Source organism: Nicotiana tomentosiformis, chromosome 7, assembly GCF_000390325.3.
Source record: "Nicotiana tomentosiformis chromosome 7, ASM39032v3, whole genome shotgun sequence".
In the NCBI taxonomy this organism is placed as follows: Eukaryota; Viridiplantae; Streptophyta; class Magnoliopsida; order Solanales; family Solanaceae; genus Nicotiana; species Nicotiana tomentosiformis.
The window spans coordinates 125,224,437-125,242,649 of NC_090818.1; the positions used below are offsets into that span (position 1 = coordinate 125,224,437).

An 18,213-nucleotide genomic window follows, 5' to 3' on the forward strand; every position below is an offset into this window, starting at 1 on the left:
CATGTATTCTTGTAATCCTACCCACTCAATCGAAATGGGAAATGTTAAATGTTTGATAGGTTCTATGCATCATTGTTATGTTTTGATGATCTAACAAACTTAATGCTAAGAACCAGATAAGGAACCTGTTACACATCCTCAAGTACTTAAGATCAACAAGTCTCAAAGTCGGGGATATAGTTCAACTCTTCAGAGTCAGAGAAACAGCAGAGGGAACAGATGAACATCAGTTCCCTTGGTGACCATACCAGTCAACTCCCCAACAGCTGTAAAGTTATTGTCTGCACACGCAACAGTGCAGCAGTCAACTTCATTGGGAATGCTCATGTACCAAACATGCTTGCATCATTCAAGTGATGTCACCAATGTTATATTAACATTAAGCCAAAGACAAAACATCACTTGAACATTTTTGAAGAATCAATCCAGCTTTCTCTCAAGTCTGTGCATCCATCCAGCAATCGATTCTCAAGTGCTTCAAGAACAAAAAACTACATAATAAGGACCAGTATCCTGCATCGAGTCATCACATGTCCTTAGTTGTGTTGTACCTTTGTTAAAGCTTATTACTTGTAATTCCTATTTAACTTGGTTAGAAGCAATTGTGTAGGAAACTTTTTTTTAATCATAAACTCTGTATTTGTGTCTTGGCTAGGTTTAGTCGAGTTGTAAGTCTTTGTAATAGAGTGTGATGACCCAAAATGTCATCTTTAAATTTAATAAGAAATTATGTGTTCTAAGACCTCAAAAAATACCATTTATCATTCCTCGACATGCGTGCATAGTCCGTGCAATTTTTTGAAAAGTTTTATGTGAAAAATGGATTAAAGTGTGAAATAGAGCTTTAAAACTCAACTAAGTTGACTTTGATCAACATTTTGAGCAACCGGACCCGGATCAGTGTTTTGACAATTCCGACACTTGGGCGTATGCCCGGAATCGAATTTCGAGGTCCCTAGCCCGAGATATGGAATTTTAATGAAACAATTAAAAGATGAAAGCTTAAAGATTTTTAAGAAGTTACTGATGTTGGATTTATTGACACCGGGTCTGTATTTTGGTTTCGGAGCCCGGTATAGGTCCACTATAATATTTATCACTTGTCTGCCAAATTTGGTGAGAATCAGAGTTGATTTGACGAGATTCGGACGTCCGGTTGTAAAAATATAAGTTTTAAAGTTTTCTTAAAAATTCCTTTGATTTGGCGTCCGATTTGTAGTTTTAGGTGTTATTTTGGCGATTTGATCGCGCAAGCAAGTTCGTATGATGTTTTAGGACTTGTGTGCATGTTTGGTTTGGAGCCCCGAGGGCTCAGGTGAGTTTCGGATAGGATACGGGATGATTTTAAACTTAGAAAAATCTGATTTTCTGCAACTTCAGGCTTTTGGTATTTCCTTCATCGCGTTCGCGAATGTACTCTCGCGAACGCGAAGAACAAACTGGGCTAACTGAATTTTCCTTCTTCGCGAACGCGACCAGCTCAACGCGAACGCGAAGCTTTAGAGGCCTGGGGGAGGGGTCAGTCGTCCTTCTACGCGAGCGCGAGCACTGGCACGCGAACGCAAAGGCTAGGAGGAAAAAGCCTTCGCTAACGCGAAGGAGAACTCGCGAACGCGAATGCCACAGGTTACTACTCATCGCGAACGCGACAGGCCCTTCGCGAACGCGAAGAAGGCCTAACGCCTATGACTTAAAACAGAACCAAAATGGGATTTTTTCCATTTTTCACAAACCCTCAATTAGAACTCGGTTTGGGGGCGATTTCAAAGGAGTTTTTCACGATTTCGAACTGGGTAAGTGTTCTTTATCATACAGTGATTGTATTTCATAAATCTAAGTCTATATTCATCATTTATTTCGGATTTAGATGGAAGAAATTGGAATTTTTTATAAAATCTTCCAAAAACGAAAGTTTAAGATTTGAAGGTCCATTTGATATCGGAATTTGATAAATATTTTATGGTTGGACTCGTATCAGAACGGGTATTCGGATTTCATAAGTTTTTTCGAGATTTGAGACGTGGGTCCCACTGTCGAATATTTTAATGAATTTCAGAATTTTAACCGGAAAATTAGTAAATTCATATGGAATTAATTCCTATGATTCGTATTGAGTATATTGAATTGTTTATGAATAGATTTGAAGCTTTTGGAGACAAATTTAAAAGAAAAAGTTGTGGTCGAGTAATTGATTGGAATTCGCAAAGCGAGGTAAGTGTCGTGGTTAACCTTGACTTGAGGGAATAGAACGCTTAAACTATTTGTTATGTGAAATGCATGTGAATGACGTATAGGCGAGGTGACGAGTGTCTATACATCATCAAATTATTTATTTGCATAATTAATTGAAAAATCATAAATCATTTTAAATCATGAATTAATTATTATAATAATTGTTTCTCTTCTATTCTTTGTCAAATATTAATTCTTGAATTCCTGCATTAATTGTTACATGTTATTTGAATTATGTGTCTTAATTGTTATTTGCCATTTAGCATATTAAATATTAAACTGCCTATTTTCTCCCTGATTTGCATAATAATTTGTTATTTGTCATTGTTTGTTTCATAATTAAATCATAATTATTGTATGCTTGTTGTCCTATAATTTTATATTAATTATTGCATTTATTGGGGAAATTTCTTCTATAAGAATTAGTAAATGGATATATTGGAGGATCGGGTTGCACGCCGTATCAAAATTGATTGAAATGGATATATTGGAGGATCGGGTTGCACGCCGCAACAGACTTATTAAAAGTTCATATTGGGGGATCAGGTTGCACACCGCAACAGACTTATTAAAAAGTCCATATTGAAGGATCGGGTTGCACGCCGCAACAGACTTATTAAAAGTCAATAATTGGGGGATCGGATTGCATGCCGCAATAGACTTATTTAAAAGTCAATATATATATTTGATTAAAAATAATTATGTGAGAGAATTGAAAATGAATATATTGTGAGAGCGGGTTGCACGCTACAACAGAATTGAATGTGAATATATTGTGAGAGCGGGTTGCACGCTACAATAGAATTGACGGAAATGATAAATTGGCTATAACTGTTGAATTGGCTTTAATTATTATAAATGAGTTACCTGATTTATTTCTATTAGTGTTGTTGTTACTAATATTGCGTACAAGTAATGTAAGTGACCCGCCTTAGCCTCGTCATTACTTCGTCGAGGTTAGGCTCAGCACTTACCAGTATATGGGGTCGGTTGTACTGATACTGCACTCTGCACTTTTTGTGCAGATTTTGGAATTGGTCCCAATGGCGTACCATAGACTTGTTCGGATTTCAGCTACTCAGAGGAAACTTGAGGTATAACTGCACGACGTTCGCAGTCTGAAGTCCCCGTCTACTTTACTTTAGCTGTGTGTTTGTTTCCAGACAGCTTTATTTTATTCAGACCCTTATTTGTATTATTCTAGAAGCTCGTGCACTTATGACACCAATTCTGGGATAGTATTTAGATACCGTTGTTCTTATGGATTATTCACTATATTTCAGACCTTACTTCCGCATTTGTTTCTTTGTTATTAATAAATTTAAAAATAGTTTTAAAATAGATAATATTATTCTAACGTTAGCTTACCTAGCAAGTGAAATGTTAGGCGCCATCTCGGTCCGAAGGTAGGAATTTCGGGTCGTGACAGTTGGTATCAGAGCACTAGGTTACATAGGTCTCACGAGTCGCGAGCAAGCTTAGTAGAGTCTGAAGGATCGGTACGGAGACGTTTGTACTTATCTCTCAGAGGCTATAAATTTTAGGAATAATATCACTTCTTTCTTATTCTGTCGTGCGAATTTATTCTATCATTGATGATTGAATCATTCTACTCTTACTCTCTCACAGATGGTGAAAACATGTAATACCTCTACCGATGGACAGGGACTAGAGCCCCCGGTGGCAACTATGGCCAGGGGTAGAGGTCGAGGCCGAGGTCGTGCTAGGGGCAGAGGCAGAGGTAGAGGTAGAGCTCAGTCCAGAGCTCGAGCAACTGCATATGTTATAAAACCTCAGGTGGATATTCAGGAGGAAGTTCCAGTTCAGAATGTACCACTTGGACCAGTTCAGGTCCCGGAAGGATTCATAGCCACTCCAGTACTTCAGGACGCTCTAGTCCGTTTCTTAAGTATTATGAGGGCGTGGCCCAGAATGGTACATTTCCAGTGGCACCAGCCATCTCACAGGCTGGGGGAGGAGCAAAAACTTCCACTACTCCCGCTCCGGAGCAGATGGCTCCCCATAATCAGGCTCCAGCAGCCCCGCCAGTTGGGGTAGTTCAGCCAGTTGTTACGGCACAGACCGATGATAGGACCGCCATTGCTTTTGAGTCCTTATTGAGACTGGATAAGTTTACTAAGCTCTTTCCAGTTCACTTAAGTGGTACACCTTCTGAGGACCCACAGGATTATCTTGAACGCTGCCATGAGGTGCTGCGGAACATGGGTATAGTTGAGACCAATGGGGTTGATTTTGCTGTATTTCAGATGACGGGTTCTGCCAAGAGGTGGTGGAGAGATTATACATTGACCCGACCTGTCGGATCACCTGCACTTACCTGGGAGCAGTTCTCTCATCTATTTTTGGAGAAGTTCCTCCCTATCACACTGAGAGAGGAATTCCGCAAGCAATTTGAGCGTCTACAACAGGGCAGTATGATTGTTACTCAGTATGAGTCCCGTTTTGTGGATTTGGCCCGCCATGCTCTCCTTTTACTACCTACGGAGGGAGAGAGAGTGAGGAGGTTTATTGAGGTACTCATTCACCCTATCATACTTCATATGGCCAAGGAGATCGGAAGTGAGATTTATTTTCAGGCGGCTGCTAATGTTGCAAGGAGGATCGAGATGGTTCTTACATAGTAGAGAGGGCAGAGGTCTGATAAGAGGCCTCGTCTGTTTTGTGGTTTCGGTGGTGCCGTGTCTGGAGGCATGGGTAAATTTGGTAGGGGTCATCCTCCCAGACTATTTCATTCAGCACTTCATGCATCTCCCGGTGCTTCAGGGAGTCACGGTCCTATTATGCCTTACTCTAGGCATCCAACATTCAGTACACATTCAGCTCCTATTAGTGCACCACCACTCCAGAGTTACTACAGCGGTTATTTGACCCATTTGGGTCAGCTTCAGCTTCAGCATCCACGGCATCAGGATGAGTGTTATGAGTGTGGAAATATTGGTCACATAAGGAGGTATTGTCCTAGATTGGCGAGTAACAGATCTCGGCAAGATTCTCGTGCCATCATACCGGCACCGATTGCTTCACCTCTTGCTCAACCAGCTAGAGGTAGGGGTCAGGTAGCTAGAGGTGGAGGTCAGGCCATTAGAGATGGAAATCAGACCGTTAGAGGTAGAGGCCAGCCAGTTAGAGGCCGTCTCAGGGACGCAGCTCAGAGTGGTAGGGCCCAACCCCGATTTTATGCTTTTCCAGCTAGGCCTGAGGTCGAGTCATCTGATGCTGTGATCACAGGAATTATTCTAGTTTTCCATAGAGATGCGTCAGTTCTATTTAATGCAGGATCTACTTATTCCTATGTGTCCTCCTATTTTGCTTCATATTTGGTTGTGCCTTGTGATTCTTTGAGTGCTTCTGTGTGTATAACTACACCGGTGGGAGACTCTGTTATAGTAGATCATGTCTATCGTTCGTGTATGGTTACTATTGGTAATCTTGAGACTAGTGTGGATCTTCTACTTCTTGATATGGTAGATTTTGATGTCATCTTGGGTATGGATTAGTTGTCCCCTTATCATGCTATATTGGATTGTCATGCCAAGACAGTGACCCTAGCTATGTCGGGGTTACCTCGATTAGAGTGGAAAGGAACTCCTTGTCATTCTGCCAGCAGGGTTATTTCTTATATGAAAGCTCGGCGTATGGTAGAGAAAGGGTGTCTAGCCTATTTGGCTTATATTTGCGATCACAGTGTGAATGTTCCTTATATGGACTCAGTACCAATTGTTAGTGAATTTCCAGAAATATTTCTTGCAAATTTATCGGGGATGCCACCCGACAGAGATATTGACTTCTGTATTGATTTGGCTCTGGGCACTCAGCCCATTTCCATTCCACCATACCGTATGGCCCCGCCAGAGTTGAAAGAATTGAAAGAGCAGTTACAAGACTTGCTTGATCAAGGATTCATTAGACCTAGTGTCTCGCCCTGGGGTGCACCAGTATTATTTGAAAAGAAGAAAGATGGCTCTATGCGGATGTGTATAGATTATCGGCAGTTGAACAAGGCCACTATAAAAAATAAATATACGCTGCCAAGAATTGATGACTTATTTGATCAGCTTCAGGGTGCCAAGGTATTTTTGAAGATCGATTTGAGGTCTGGTTACCATCAGTTGAAGATTAGGGCATCTGATGTCCCTAAAATAGATTTTCGGACTCGGTATGGGCATTACGAATTCCTAGTGATGTCATTTGGGTTGACAAATGCCCCAGCAACATTTATGGATTTGATGAATCGGGTGTTCAAGCCTTATTTGGATTCTTTTGTGGTTGTATTCATTGATGATATCTTGATTTACTCCAGCAGTCGAGAGGAGCATGAGCAGCATCTTCGAAGTGTGCTTCACACTTTGAAGAAAAATCAGTTATATGCCAAGTTTTCAAAATGTGAGTTTTGGTTAGACTCAGTTGCCTTTTTGGGGCATATTGTATCGGTATAAGGCATAAAGGTGGATCCTAATAAGATTGAGGCTGTTCAGAATTGGCCTAGACCTACTTCAGTTACAGAGATCCGGAGTTTCCTGGGTTTAGCAGGTTATTATCGTCAGTTCGTGGATGAGTTTTCATCTATAGCATTCCCATTGACCAGGCTGACCCAGAAAGGTGTCCCATTCAGATGGTCAGACGAGTATGAGTTGAGTTTTCAGAAACTCAAGACTGCTTTGACTACGGCGCCAGTATTGGTATTACCCACAGGTTCAGGGTCGTATACAGTATATTGTGATGCATCTCACATTGGGCTTGGTGTAGTATTAATACAAGATGTCAGGGTGATTGCATATGCATCGCGGCAGTTGAAGGTTCACGAGAAGAATTATCTTGTTCATGACTTAGAACTGGCAGTCATTGTTCATGCGCTGAAGATTTGGAGGCATTACCTTTACGGTGTCTCGTGTGAGGTATTTACTGATCATCGTAGCCTTCAGTACCTGGTCAAACAAAAAGATCTTAATTCGAGGCAGAGAAGATGGTTGGAGTAGTTGAAAGACTATGATATCACCATTTTGTATCACCCCGGAAAGGTCAATGTGGTGGCCGATACTTTGAGTAGAAAGGCTGTGAGTATGGGCAGTCTTGCGTATATTCCGATTGGTGAGAGGCCATTAGTTGCAGATGTTCAGACTTTGGTTAATCAGTTCGTGAGGTTAGATATTTCAGAACCCAGTAGGGTTCTAGCTTGCACAGTCGCTCGGTCTTCTTTATATGAGCGCATCATAGAGAGGAGTATGATGATCCTCATTTACTTGTCCTTAAGGACATGGTGCAACACGGTGATGGCAAACAGGTTGCTGTGGGGGAAGATGGAGTTCTGCGAATGCAGGGTCGTATTTGTGTGCCTAATGTGGATGGGCTTCATGAATTAATTCTTGAAGAGGCACACAGTTCCAGGTATTCTATTCATCCAGGTACTGCCAAAATGTATCAAGATTTGCGGCAACATTATTGGTGGAGGAGAATGAAAAAGGATATAGTTGCATATGTAGCTCGGTGTTTGAATTGTCAGCAAGTTAAGTACGAGCATCAGAGACCTGGTGGTTTGCTTCAGAAGTTAGAAATTCCTGAATGGAAATGGGAGCGTATCACTATGGTTTTTGTTGTTGGACTCCCATGGACTCAGATAAAATTTAACGCAGTTTGGGTCATCATGGACAGGTTAACCAAATCAGCACATTTCATTCCAGTGGCAGTTACCTATTATTCAGAAAGGTTAGCTGCAATTTACATTCGTGAGATTGTCCGCCTTCACGGTGTGCCTGTGTCTATTATTTCAGATCGAGGTACGCAGTTTATCTCATATTTCTGGAGGGCTCTATATCGTAAGTTAGGCACGCGGGTGGAGTTGAGTACAACATTTCATCCACAGACAGACGGACAGTTAGAGCGCACTATTCAAATATTGGAAGATATGCTTCGCGCTTGTGTTATAGACTTTGGAGATTCTTGGGATCATTTCTTGCCACTTGCGGAGTTTGCTTATAATAATAGCTACCAGTAGAGCATTCAGATGGCTCCATATGAGGCATTATATGGAAGGCGATGTCGTTCGCCATTTGGCTGGTTTGAACCGGGAGAGGCTCGATTATTGGGTACCGATTTGGTACAAGATGCCTTGGATAAGGTCAAGATTATTCAGGATCGACTTCGCACAGCTCAGTCTAGGCAAAAGAGTTATGCCGACCATAAAGTTTGTGATATTGCATTCATGGTTGGAGAAAGAATATTTCTCCGAGTTTCACCTATGAAAGGTGTAATGAGGTTCGGAAAGAAGAGCAAGTTGAGCCCTAGGTATATCGGACCCTTTGAAATTCTTGAAAGGGTGGGTGAAGTAGCCTACAGGCTTGCATTACCACCTAGTTTATCAGCGGTTCATCCGGTGTTCCATGTGTCTATGTTCCGGAAATATCATGGTGATCCGTCCCATGTGTTAGATTTCAGCTCAGTCCAATTGGACAAAGATTTGACTTACGAGGAGGAGCCGGTGGATATTCTATCCCGGCAGGTCCGACAGTTGAGGTCTAAGAGTTATCCTTCAGTTCGGGTGCAATGAAAAGGTCAGCCGGTAGAGGCATCTACCTGGGAGTCTGAGTCAGACATGCGGAGTAAATATCCACACTTATTCACCAGCTCGGGTATTTTTTTTTCTAACTCCGTTCGAGGATGAACGTTTGTTTTAGAGGTGGAGAATGTGATGACCCAAAATGTCATCTTTAAATTTAATAAGAAATTTTATATTCTAAGACCTCGAAAAGCATCAATTATCATTCCTCGACTTGTGTGCGCAGTCCGTATAATTTTCCGAAAAATTTTTATGTGAAAAATAGATTAAAATGTGAAATAGAGCATTAAAACTAAACTAAGTTGACTTTGGTCAAAATTTTAAGCAAACGGACCCGTATCAGTATTTTGACAATTTCGGTAGGTCCGTATCGTAATTTGGGACTTGGGCGTATGCCCGGAATCGAATTCTGAGGTCCCTATCCCGAGATATGGAATTTTGATGAAACAAATTAAAAGATGAAAGCTTAAAGATTTTTAAGAAGTTACTGATGTTGGATTTATTGACACCGGGTCCGTATTTTAGTTTCGGAGCCCGGTATAGGTTCACTATAATATTTATGACTTGTCTGCCGAATTTGGTGAGAATCGGAGTTGATTTGACGAGATTCGGATGTCTGGTTGTAAAAATATAAGTTTTAAAGTTTTCTTAAAAATTCCTTTTCTTTGGCGTCCGATTCGTAGTTCTAGGTGTTATTTTGGCGATTTGATCGCGCGAGCAAGTTCGTATGATATTTTAGGACTTGTGTGCATGTTTGGTTTGGAGCCCCGAGGGCTCGGGTGAGTTTCGGATAGGATACGGGATGATTTTGAACTTAGAAAAATCTGGTTTTCTGCAACTTCAGGCTTTCGGTATTTCCTTCATCGCGTTCGCGAATGTACTCTCGCGAACGCGAAGAGCAAACTGGGGTGGCTGAATTTTCTTTCTTCGTTAACACGAAGATTGGGTCGCGAACGCAAAGCTATGGGGACTTTACCCTTCGCAAACGCGACCAGCTCAATGCGAACGCAAAGATTTAGAGGCCTGGGGGAGGGGTCAGTCGTCCTTCTACGCGAGCGCGAGCACTGGCACGTGAACGCGAAGGCCAGGTGGAAAAAAGCCTTCGCGAATGTGAATGAGGACTCGTGAATGCGAAGGAGGACTCGCGAACGCGAAAGCCACGGGCTGCTACTCATCGCGAATGCGACAAGCCCTTCGCGAACACGAAGAAGGCCCGACGCCTGTGACTTAAAACAGAACTAAAATGGGATTTTTCCCATTTTTCAAAACCCTCAATTAGAACTCGGTTTAGGGGCGATTTCAAAGGAATTTTTCACGATTTCGAACTAGGTAAGTGTTCTTTATCATATAGTGATTGTATTTCATAAATCTTCATAAATCTAAGTCTGTATTCATCATTTATTTCGGATTTAGATGGAAGAAATTAAAATTTTTATAAAATCTTTCAAAAACAAAAATTTAAGATTTGTAGGTCCATTTAACATCAGAATTTGATAAATTTTATATGGTTGGAATCGTATCGGAACAGGTGTTCGGATTTCGTAATTTTTTCCGAGATTTGAGATGTGGGTCCTACTGTCGAATATTTTAATGAATTTCAAATTTTTAACTGGAAAATTAGTAAATTCATATGGAATTAATTCCTATGATTCGTATTGAGTATATTGAATTGTTTATGAATAGATTTGAAGCTTTTGGAGACAAATTTAAAAGGAAAAGCTGTGGTCGAGTGATTGATTGAAATTCGCAAAGCGAGGTAAGTGTCGTGGTTAACCTTGACTTGAGGGAATAGAACCCTTAAACTATTTGTTATGGAAATGCGTGTGAACGACGTATAGGCGAGGTGACGAGTGTCTATACGTCGTCAAATTAATTGTTTGCATAATTAATTGAAAAATCATAAATCATTTTAAATCATGAATTAATTATTATAATAATTGTTTCTCTCCTATTCTTTGTCAAATATTAATTCTTGAATTCCTGCATTAATTGTTACATGTTATTTGAATTATGTGTCTTAATTGTTATTTGACATTTAGCATATTAAATATTAAATTGCCTATTTTCTCCCTGATTTCCATAATAATTTGTTATTTATCATTGTTTATTTCATAATTATTGTATGCTTGTTGTCTTATAATTTTATATTAATTGTTGTATTTATTGGGGAAATTTCTTCTATAAGAATTGGTAAATAGATATATTGGAGGATCGGGTTGCACGCCGTAACAGAATTAATTGAAATGGATATATTGGAGGATCGGTTTGCACGCCGCAACAGACTTATTAAAAGTCCATATTGGTGGATCGGGTTGCACGCCGCAACAGACTTATTAAAAAGTCCATATTGGAGGATCGAGTTGCACGCCGCAACAGACTTATTAAAAGTTAATATTTGGGGGATCGGATTGCACGATGCAATAGACTTATTTAAAAGGCAATATATATATATACACACACATACACACTTGATTAAAAATAATTATATGAGAGGATTGAAAATGAATATATTGTGAGAGCGGGTTGCACGCTGCAACAGAATTAAATGTGAATATATTGTGAGAGCAGGTTGCACGCTGCAACAGAATTGATGGAAATGATAAATTAGTTATGACTGCTGAATTGGCTTCAATTTTTATAAATGAGTTACCTGATTTATTTCTATTATTGTTGTTGTTACTAATATTGCGTACAGGTAATGTAAGTGACCCGCCTTAGCCTCATCACTACTTCGTCAAGGTTAGGCTCAGCACTTACCAGTACATGAGGTCGGTTGTACTGATACTATACTCTGCATTTCTTGTGCAGATTTTGGAGTTGGTCCCAGCGGCGTACCATAGACTTGCTCGGATTTCAGCTACTCAGAGGAGACTTGAGGTATAACTGCACGATGTCCGTAGTTTTGAAGTCCCCGTCTACTTTACTTTAGCTGTATGTTTGTTTCCAGACATCTTTATTTTATTCAGACCCTTATTTGTATTATTCTAGAAGCTCGTGCACTTGTGACACCAATTCTGGGATGGTATTTAGACATCGTTGTTCTTATGGATTATTCACTATATTTCAGACCTTACTTCCGCATTTGTTCCTTTGTTATTAATAAATTTAAAAATTATTTTAAAATGGATAATATTATTCTAACGTTGGCTTGCCTAGCAAGTGAAATATTAGGCGCCATCACGGTCTAAAGGTGTGAATTTCGGGTCGTGACAGTTATTACAAAGTGGCTTGTAATAGAGTTGTTACAAGTTAGTAAGGGATTAAGGAGTTAATTCCTAGGTTACAAGAGGTTGTAATCTAAAGTTTGCTCAGTAGTGAAGTTAAAATCCTACAAGGGTAGGTCGTGATTTTTAATCCCGTGAGCTGAGAATTTTCCACGTAAAATTTTACTGTGTCGTTTACTTACTGCTGTGTGTGTGTTCTGTGGAAACAGATAGAGAACTAAGTTCTCTATATAGTTTGGTGTACTCTTAGTTTCTATCAATGTTATTTATACTATTGTTTGTTAAAAAATATGTATTAAAACCTCGCCTCTAAGTAGTTTTTAAAAACAAACAACTTTTTGGAACCATGATTTTCTATACGTGATTTTTATACTAGTCACTAGATATATGCGTTATTTGTGTATGCCATCAAATTTTTAGTGTTTATTTGGTATTCTTAGTTTAAATTCTCGCTTCAATTATATTGAAGGAAACACATAAAATATCTTGCAATTTCTATATGCTTATTTTCTACTAAATAAGGAACACTCTAATGGTCAATACCATGATATATACATGCTTTGTATGTTCCAAGTATATGTTCTTTGCAGGTCCTATTTGGTACAACATCTATGAAAGTAATAAGTGCTAAATTAAATCTGCACTAATTAAACCTAGTAGTTTCTACTTTTTCAACAGCCCGGTACTCTTTTGCCTTTCAATACATTCTCTTGTACACCAGGAATGTGGATTTTCAAGAAGTAATCCCCCCAATTTATTTGTCCCACATCAATCTCAAAACTCTTTTTCTCCTCTTCTGACATCTCTTCCATTAGTTTTTGCATGTTGCCATTGTGAAACCTTGCGAAAGAAAAGAAATGAGACAAAAGCACAATGTAGTCTAGTTATTTCATTTGTGCTGAAGTATAATCGCAGATCTAGGTCTCATGTTTCATTAAGTCACATAATACCTGTGGCTATATCAAATTGCCTGTTTGTTTTTGCTTGTCTTTAACCTATTGTGATAACAACGTATTTTAGGGTTATGCACCTGACAAAATTGGAAATAGCTAGTAGTCTTCACTTAATGCTATTGTGAAATACTAATTTTTATCTAATTTTGGTAAAGACATGGAATTTGAGGACTCACACATGCTGACGTATGATAGGTCGGCCCCTAGGGCACTATTCGCCTTGGGAGTAGTTCGGCCATCAAGCTATTTTGTGGGATAGATGATTAGACTAGTGATTGATATGATTGTTGTCTACAGGATATGTGACACCCTACAAGTTGACTAGTGTTGCGAGTAATTAATCCGATTTTAAAATTTTAACTTTCCAGTCATTCGCATACTTTTTGAACTACTCACACATAGTTTGATTACTCTAATGCGAAAAAAAATACGGCTTTACTCTAATAATGTGTAAAGTTGAATGACCATTAAATTGATGACTTAACAAGAACTCTTTGCATATTTAAGAGGAGAAATCTTCATACCACCCTTTGTAGAATAGATATGGCTCATAGAGCTTGCTGAACTGCTTCAGGGATTCCACCTTCCTTTTAAAAATCCTTTTAAATTTTATAATTTCTTCTTCAGTTAAATCTTGTAAACCATATTGCCTGAATAATTCCTCACAAATAAAATTTGAGAAGGCTGATATTTTGTCAAAGTATTTCATCCTCTTAACCTCCACTTTATTTCCTTTGGTGTTAATAAAAGGAAATGAATGGAAAAATTCATAGCTATAATCGAAAAGTTGAGAGTATGATAAAGGATTCATAGGCATTGATGCTAAGTGATAGACATTTAGTTCTGGATTTGGCAAATATCCATGCTTTGCAATTGCAGCCATTGTAGCATTTACAACCATATCAATAGGAACCTAAATCAATTAAGAAAAAATAGTCAGATAATACAAATCTAATATATATATATATATATATATATATATATATATATATATATATATATATAATTATTATAGTGAAAAGACTAATGTTCAATTATATTTTTGAAGAGATGATAAAAAGATTTTTTGATCATGGTAAGAAAAGGCCTTACCTAATTATTTACTAATCCCTCTATCCCAATTTATGTGACTAGCTACCTATAAAATTTAAGACTTTTTTTTTTCTTGGAACAATTGTGATTAAAACAAGGTATAGATATTTGTATGGTGATAAATCATCTCATTAGTGGTAAAATCGAAAGTTTAAAATTAAATTATTTTTAAATATAAAAATATGTTATTTATCTTGGGACAGATTAATAAAAAAAGAAAAAATATAACACAAAATGGGACAGAAAAAATATAAATTATCATATTTTGATCCTCTTTTTGCAAAAAATTAATTGCTGGACATCTGTAATGAGTGGCAATATTAAAATTAATACTTATTATATACACTTACCACATCAACTATACAATCAGGATCAGCAAGAACACATGGGAGGTGACCTTTCCCGTAGAAGAAAATTAAAGGCTCAAGTACCCTAATTTGTGCGAGGGAAAGAGAAATATCATGAAAAAATCAGAAATATTATTCCTAGCAAATTATAAATATGGATCTGGCTCCTCTCTATTTCATGTTTTCTCCATTTCTCCATTTAGATTTGTGACACATATTCTACCTTAATATCAATGATATTGATTTAATTAACGAAAATAAGGTTTGAACCGTGATTAAATGATGGATATTTCGATATACACTTCCCCCAACTTTGACATTTCTCACAACCTGGGCGCTAAAAAATTGCGAGAAGTGTACATGAAAATATTGGGGGGAAATCAGAAATAGCCAGATTTATAATTGGTAGTTGAAAATTAGTTTTTTTTTCATGTAAAGATAATATTTGAATAAAAACACTTTTAAAAATTCGAAAATATACCAGCATAATATGCCGGAGTTCGAATTTTTTTTACATATGAGATTCCAACATAATGTGCGGCATTTCCACCATAATATGCTGGAATCGAAATTCATACGCAGGAACTCCATAATTCAGCATATTATACTGGAACATTTCGTATGCTGGAGCTCCATGTGAATATATTTCTTGTCTCCTTTATACACTATTATCATTATCATGAGGTCCATATTACTTTGATTACTTTCTCTTTCTTTACAAATCCATTATCTCATAAAATATTCCGTCAAGTAAGATAGCAAAAGGCAATTGCAACCCTTTTTGTCAAACTTTCCTGACATTGCACCAAAAATATTGAAGTAACAAAAGTAATATCCAAGTTATCTATGACTGTTTGTTAAACCAGGTTCAATTGTTCCTTACTTTTCTTATTACTTTGCATCGTAGAATTTGTTATTTTTTATATTTGTTTGTAAGTATATGCATCATCTTTTTATTTATTTATTATGAATTTTAATATGTCAACAAGAAAATATGAATCCGTGTATTAAAAATGCCAATAAATGAAAGAATTGGAACTTTAATAATACAATCCCAAAAAGGAGCATTTGATAAATTTTACTAAATGCGTTTTTTAATACCGAAAAATTTAGGCCCCTCATTGAAGTTTGGCTTTAGGCTCTAAACATCGTTGAGCCGCCGTGAGAAGGTATATCTTGTTTATCTTTGGTGTTGTTCTTAGCATCTTTTCAATCAAAGCTGCAAAAAATATATTTTGTGTGACATTCGAGCAAGTTGAGGAAAGGGATAAAAGCAAGAATGAGAACTGAATAATTAAGATATTGTACTATTTTAATACAAGAAACGGAATAATTAAGATGGTTTGTGTTTAATTTATCGATATCTAAAGCCAATTAATACAGAACTTAAAATTAATATTTAAATAAATATAGTTTTGTGAAAATGGCCTATTTGATTGACGCTAAAAGCTGTTATTGGTGGTAATGAGGCGGTAATAGATAGTTCCTAGTGGTAAAAAGTCATATTCAAATAAATGTTAAAGTGAAAAATAGCTTAATGACACTTTTTTCCTTTTTAACCTGTTCCAAAAAAGTTACCTTTTCTTATTTAGACACAATATTAATCTTTAAAATTCATCTTTATTCTTAATGAATTGATTTAAAGTCATATAAATATCTATGATTTATTTTTTACCATAAGTTTTAAAAGTCTTTCTTTCTTTCTTAAACTTCACGCCAAGTCAAATACCACCATATAAATTTGGTAGAAGAAAATATGTGATTGTAAAACAGAAAATTACACTTACAGCTTGTTTGGATGGTTGTTACGTATCATTTCATAATGTATCGTATCGTACTGTATCGTTTGATAAATACAATATTTGGATAGATTGCGTCGTTTCTCATCGTTTCATGATATCACACACCAACAATATGAAGAATAAACTTGCAATATTATAAAGAAAAATTATGACACAGGGTAAAATTACTATATAAAAAAGTAGGGTAAATGATAAAATAAAATTATTTAATAATAATGAAGGGTGAGATTGAGATAAAAAGACAAGGTAACGACGCGACCATACCAAATCGGTCGTAACGAATTTAACGATACGATATAATAAAATTTAAGTAACAATCAAAACAAACATCATATTTAAAGTAACAATACGATACAATAGAATGGGTAACAACCATCCACATAAGCTGATAAGAAAACAACCTTTTGCAAGGAATCCAGTGGAACCGACCACTTTGGTCGGTTATTTTCGTGCGAAAATATAATTAAATAGTATAAATCAAATAAAAGACAGTATTAAAATAAAATGTACCAATGGTCTAGTGGTAGAATAGTATCCTGCCACAGTACAGACTCCGGTTCGATTCCCAGATGGTGAATCTTTTTGTTACATAATTAAAATACCGACCAACTTTGGTCAGTTTTTCTTGCAATATTTTTTTTTAATTCAATTGACCGACCAAAATTGGTCGGTAATTTCCGACCAACTTTGGTCGGTATGCCTTTCCGACCACAAAAATATCGTCCACACGTAAATGATCGCGGTTTGGTCGATTTTTTTGGTCGGTTTTACCGGATTTATAGTAGTGACGCAAGCTTCATCTTCTCAAAACAGCTTCTGCTTCAACTCGAAAATACTTTTTTTCCCTTCTAAAAGAGTTGTCAAACACTTTAATTTTGAGGGAAAAAAAATTGGCCAAAAAAATACTTTTAGCCGAAAAGATGCACAGTTAAATAAGCTAAAAATGTTGTATATTGTCGGTCATCTACCGCCGACAGCAATGTACTCTAAATCTTTAATTACCAGCTTAATTGAGGTTTGTTATGAACCCTTTTGCATGTAGCGGTATTCAAAATCGAAGCGAAATCGAAAACCGAATCGTAAAAGTGGCTTAATGGCTTATTGATATCGGGTTATCGGATTAACGGGTGGTGAATTGATTGAAATTTTATTATTAACGGCTTATCGGTTTGGGGGCAGATTATTCAATTTTCTTATCGGATAAACCGTTAATCCGTTAAGAATTTTTATATTTATATATTTTATAATTTTATCCATATGTATATTAAATATCTCTTCCACTTATCCACTATTAGAAACCCTAAAATCTAAATTCCTAATTTCTAATTCCTTCATATCTCAGAACCCAGCCTTCTCGCCTCTCCCTCTGACGTCGCCTCTCACTCTTAGACTCTCTACTCTTTGAAGGTTGAGGCAACAGTCAACACACCAACAACACCACAAAAATAACAACCCAGCGGCTCTCGCCTCCCATTCTCTTCTCTAATCCTTTCCTCGTTTCCTCCATATGTCACCTCTAATTTGAGAAGCCAGTCGTCAGTTACGACCATAGCCATGGCAGTAGACGGTAAGTTTCTTTCTTCTCCTTTACTTTATTGGTTGTGTCTTGTGATACTATTAATATGTTGAAAAAGTTTAATATATCATGTTGTGTCGTTATGGTATCACTGTATCACTGTAACCTTAAGTGTGCTTCATATTTCTCGTTGGGCGTAAATCTTTCTTGAAATTAGTATAAGCATATGTATTTTTACAAACTATTTAGCTATATGAACATGAGTTGAAGTTAGTATACATCAGCAACACCTAGCTGTTAGATCGAGTAGAATTTACGCAGAATGATGGTACCTTTTAAATATGCCTTAGATTGTTTGTATCAGTATGTTGCAAAAATAGGCCTCTGTAATACAGATTCAAATATGTCGATAAATCGCCCGAAAATAGCTAAACTGATACCAATCCGCCATCTCTTATCGGGTGACTAGTGAA

The 18,213-nt window shown here is 37.3% G+C and overlaps 1 protein-coding gene across 1 annotated transcript; it reads right to left on the reverse strand.

Moving 5' to 3' along the window:
- Window positions 1-12,701: 12,701 nt before the first annotated feature.
- LOC104114596 (fatty acyl-CoA reductase 2, chloroplastic-like) lies at window positions 12,702-17,780 on the reverse strand. The gene is made up of 4 exons (XM_070181120.1): window positions 17,692-17,780; window positions 14,426-14,507; window positions 13,508-13,896; window positions 12,702-12,870 (listed from the first exon to the last, which is right to left on the reverse strand). The coding sequence occupies exons 1-4, from the start codon at window positions 17,778-17,780 to the stop codon at window positions 12,702-12,704; spliced, it is 729 nt and encodes a 242-aa protein (XP_070037221.1).
- Between the last annotated feature and the right edge of the window lie 433 nt (window positions 17,781-18,213).

Bases quoted from the DNA above. Each gene is read 5' to 3' on its own strand.
- LOC104114596 (XM_070181120.1), bottom strand. From the start codon at position 17,780: ATGGCTATGGTCGTAACTGACGACTGGCTTCTCAAATTAGAGGTGACA. The intron at 13,897-14,425 runs GTAAGTGTATAT...TAATTGATTTAG, and splicing joins CTGATTGTATAGTTGATGTG to GTTCCTATTGATATGGTTGT. The intron at 12,871-13,507 runs GTATGAAGATTT...TTCTTTCGCAAG, and splicing joins TATCTATTCTACAAAGGGTG to GTTTCACAATGGCAACATGC.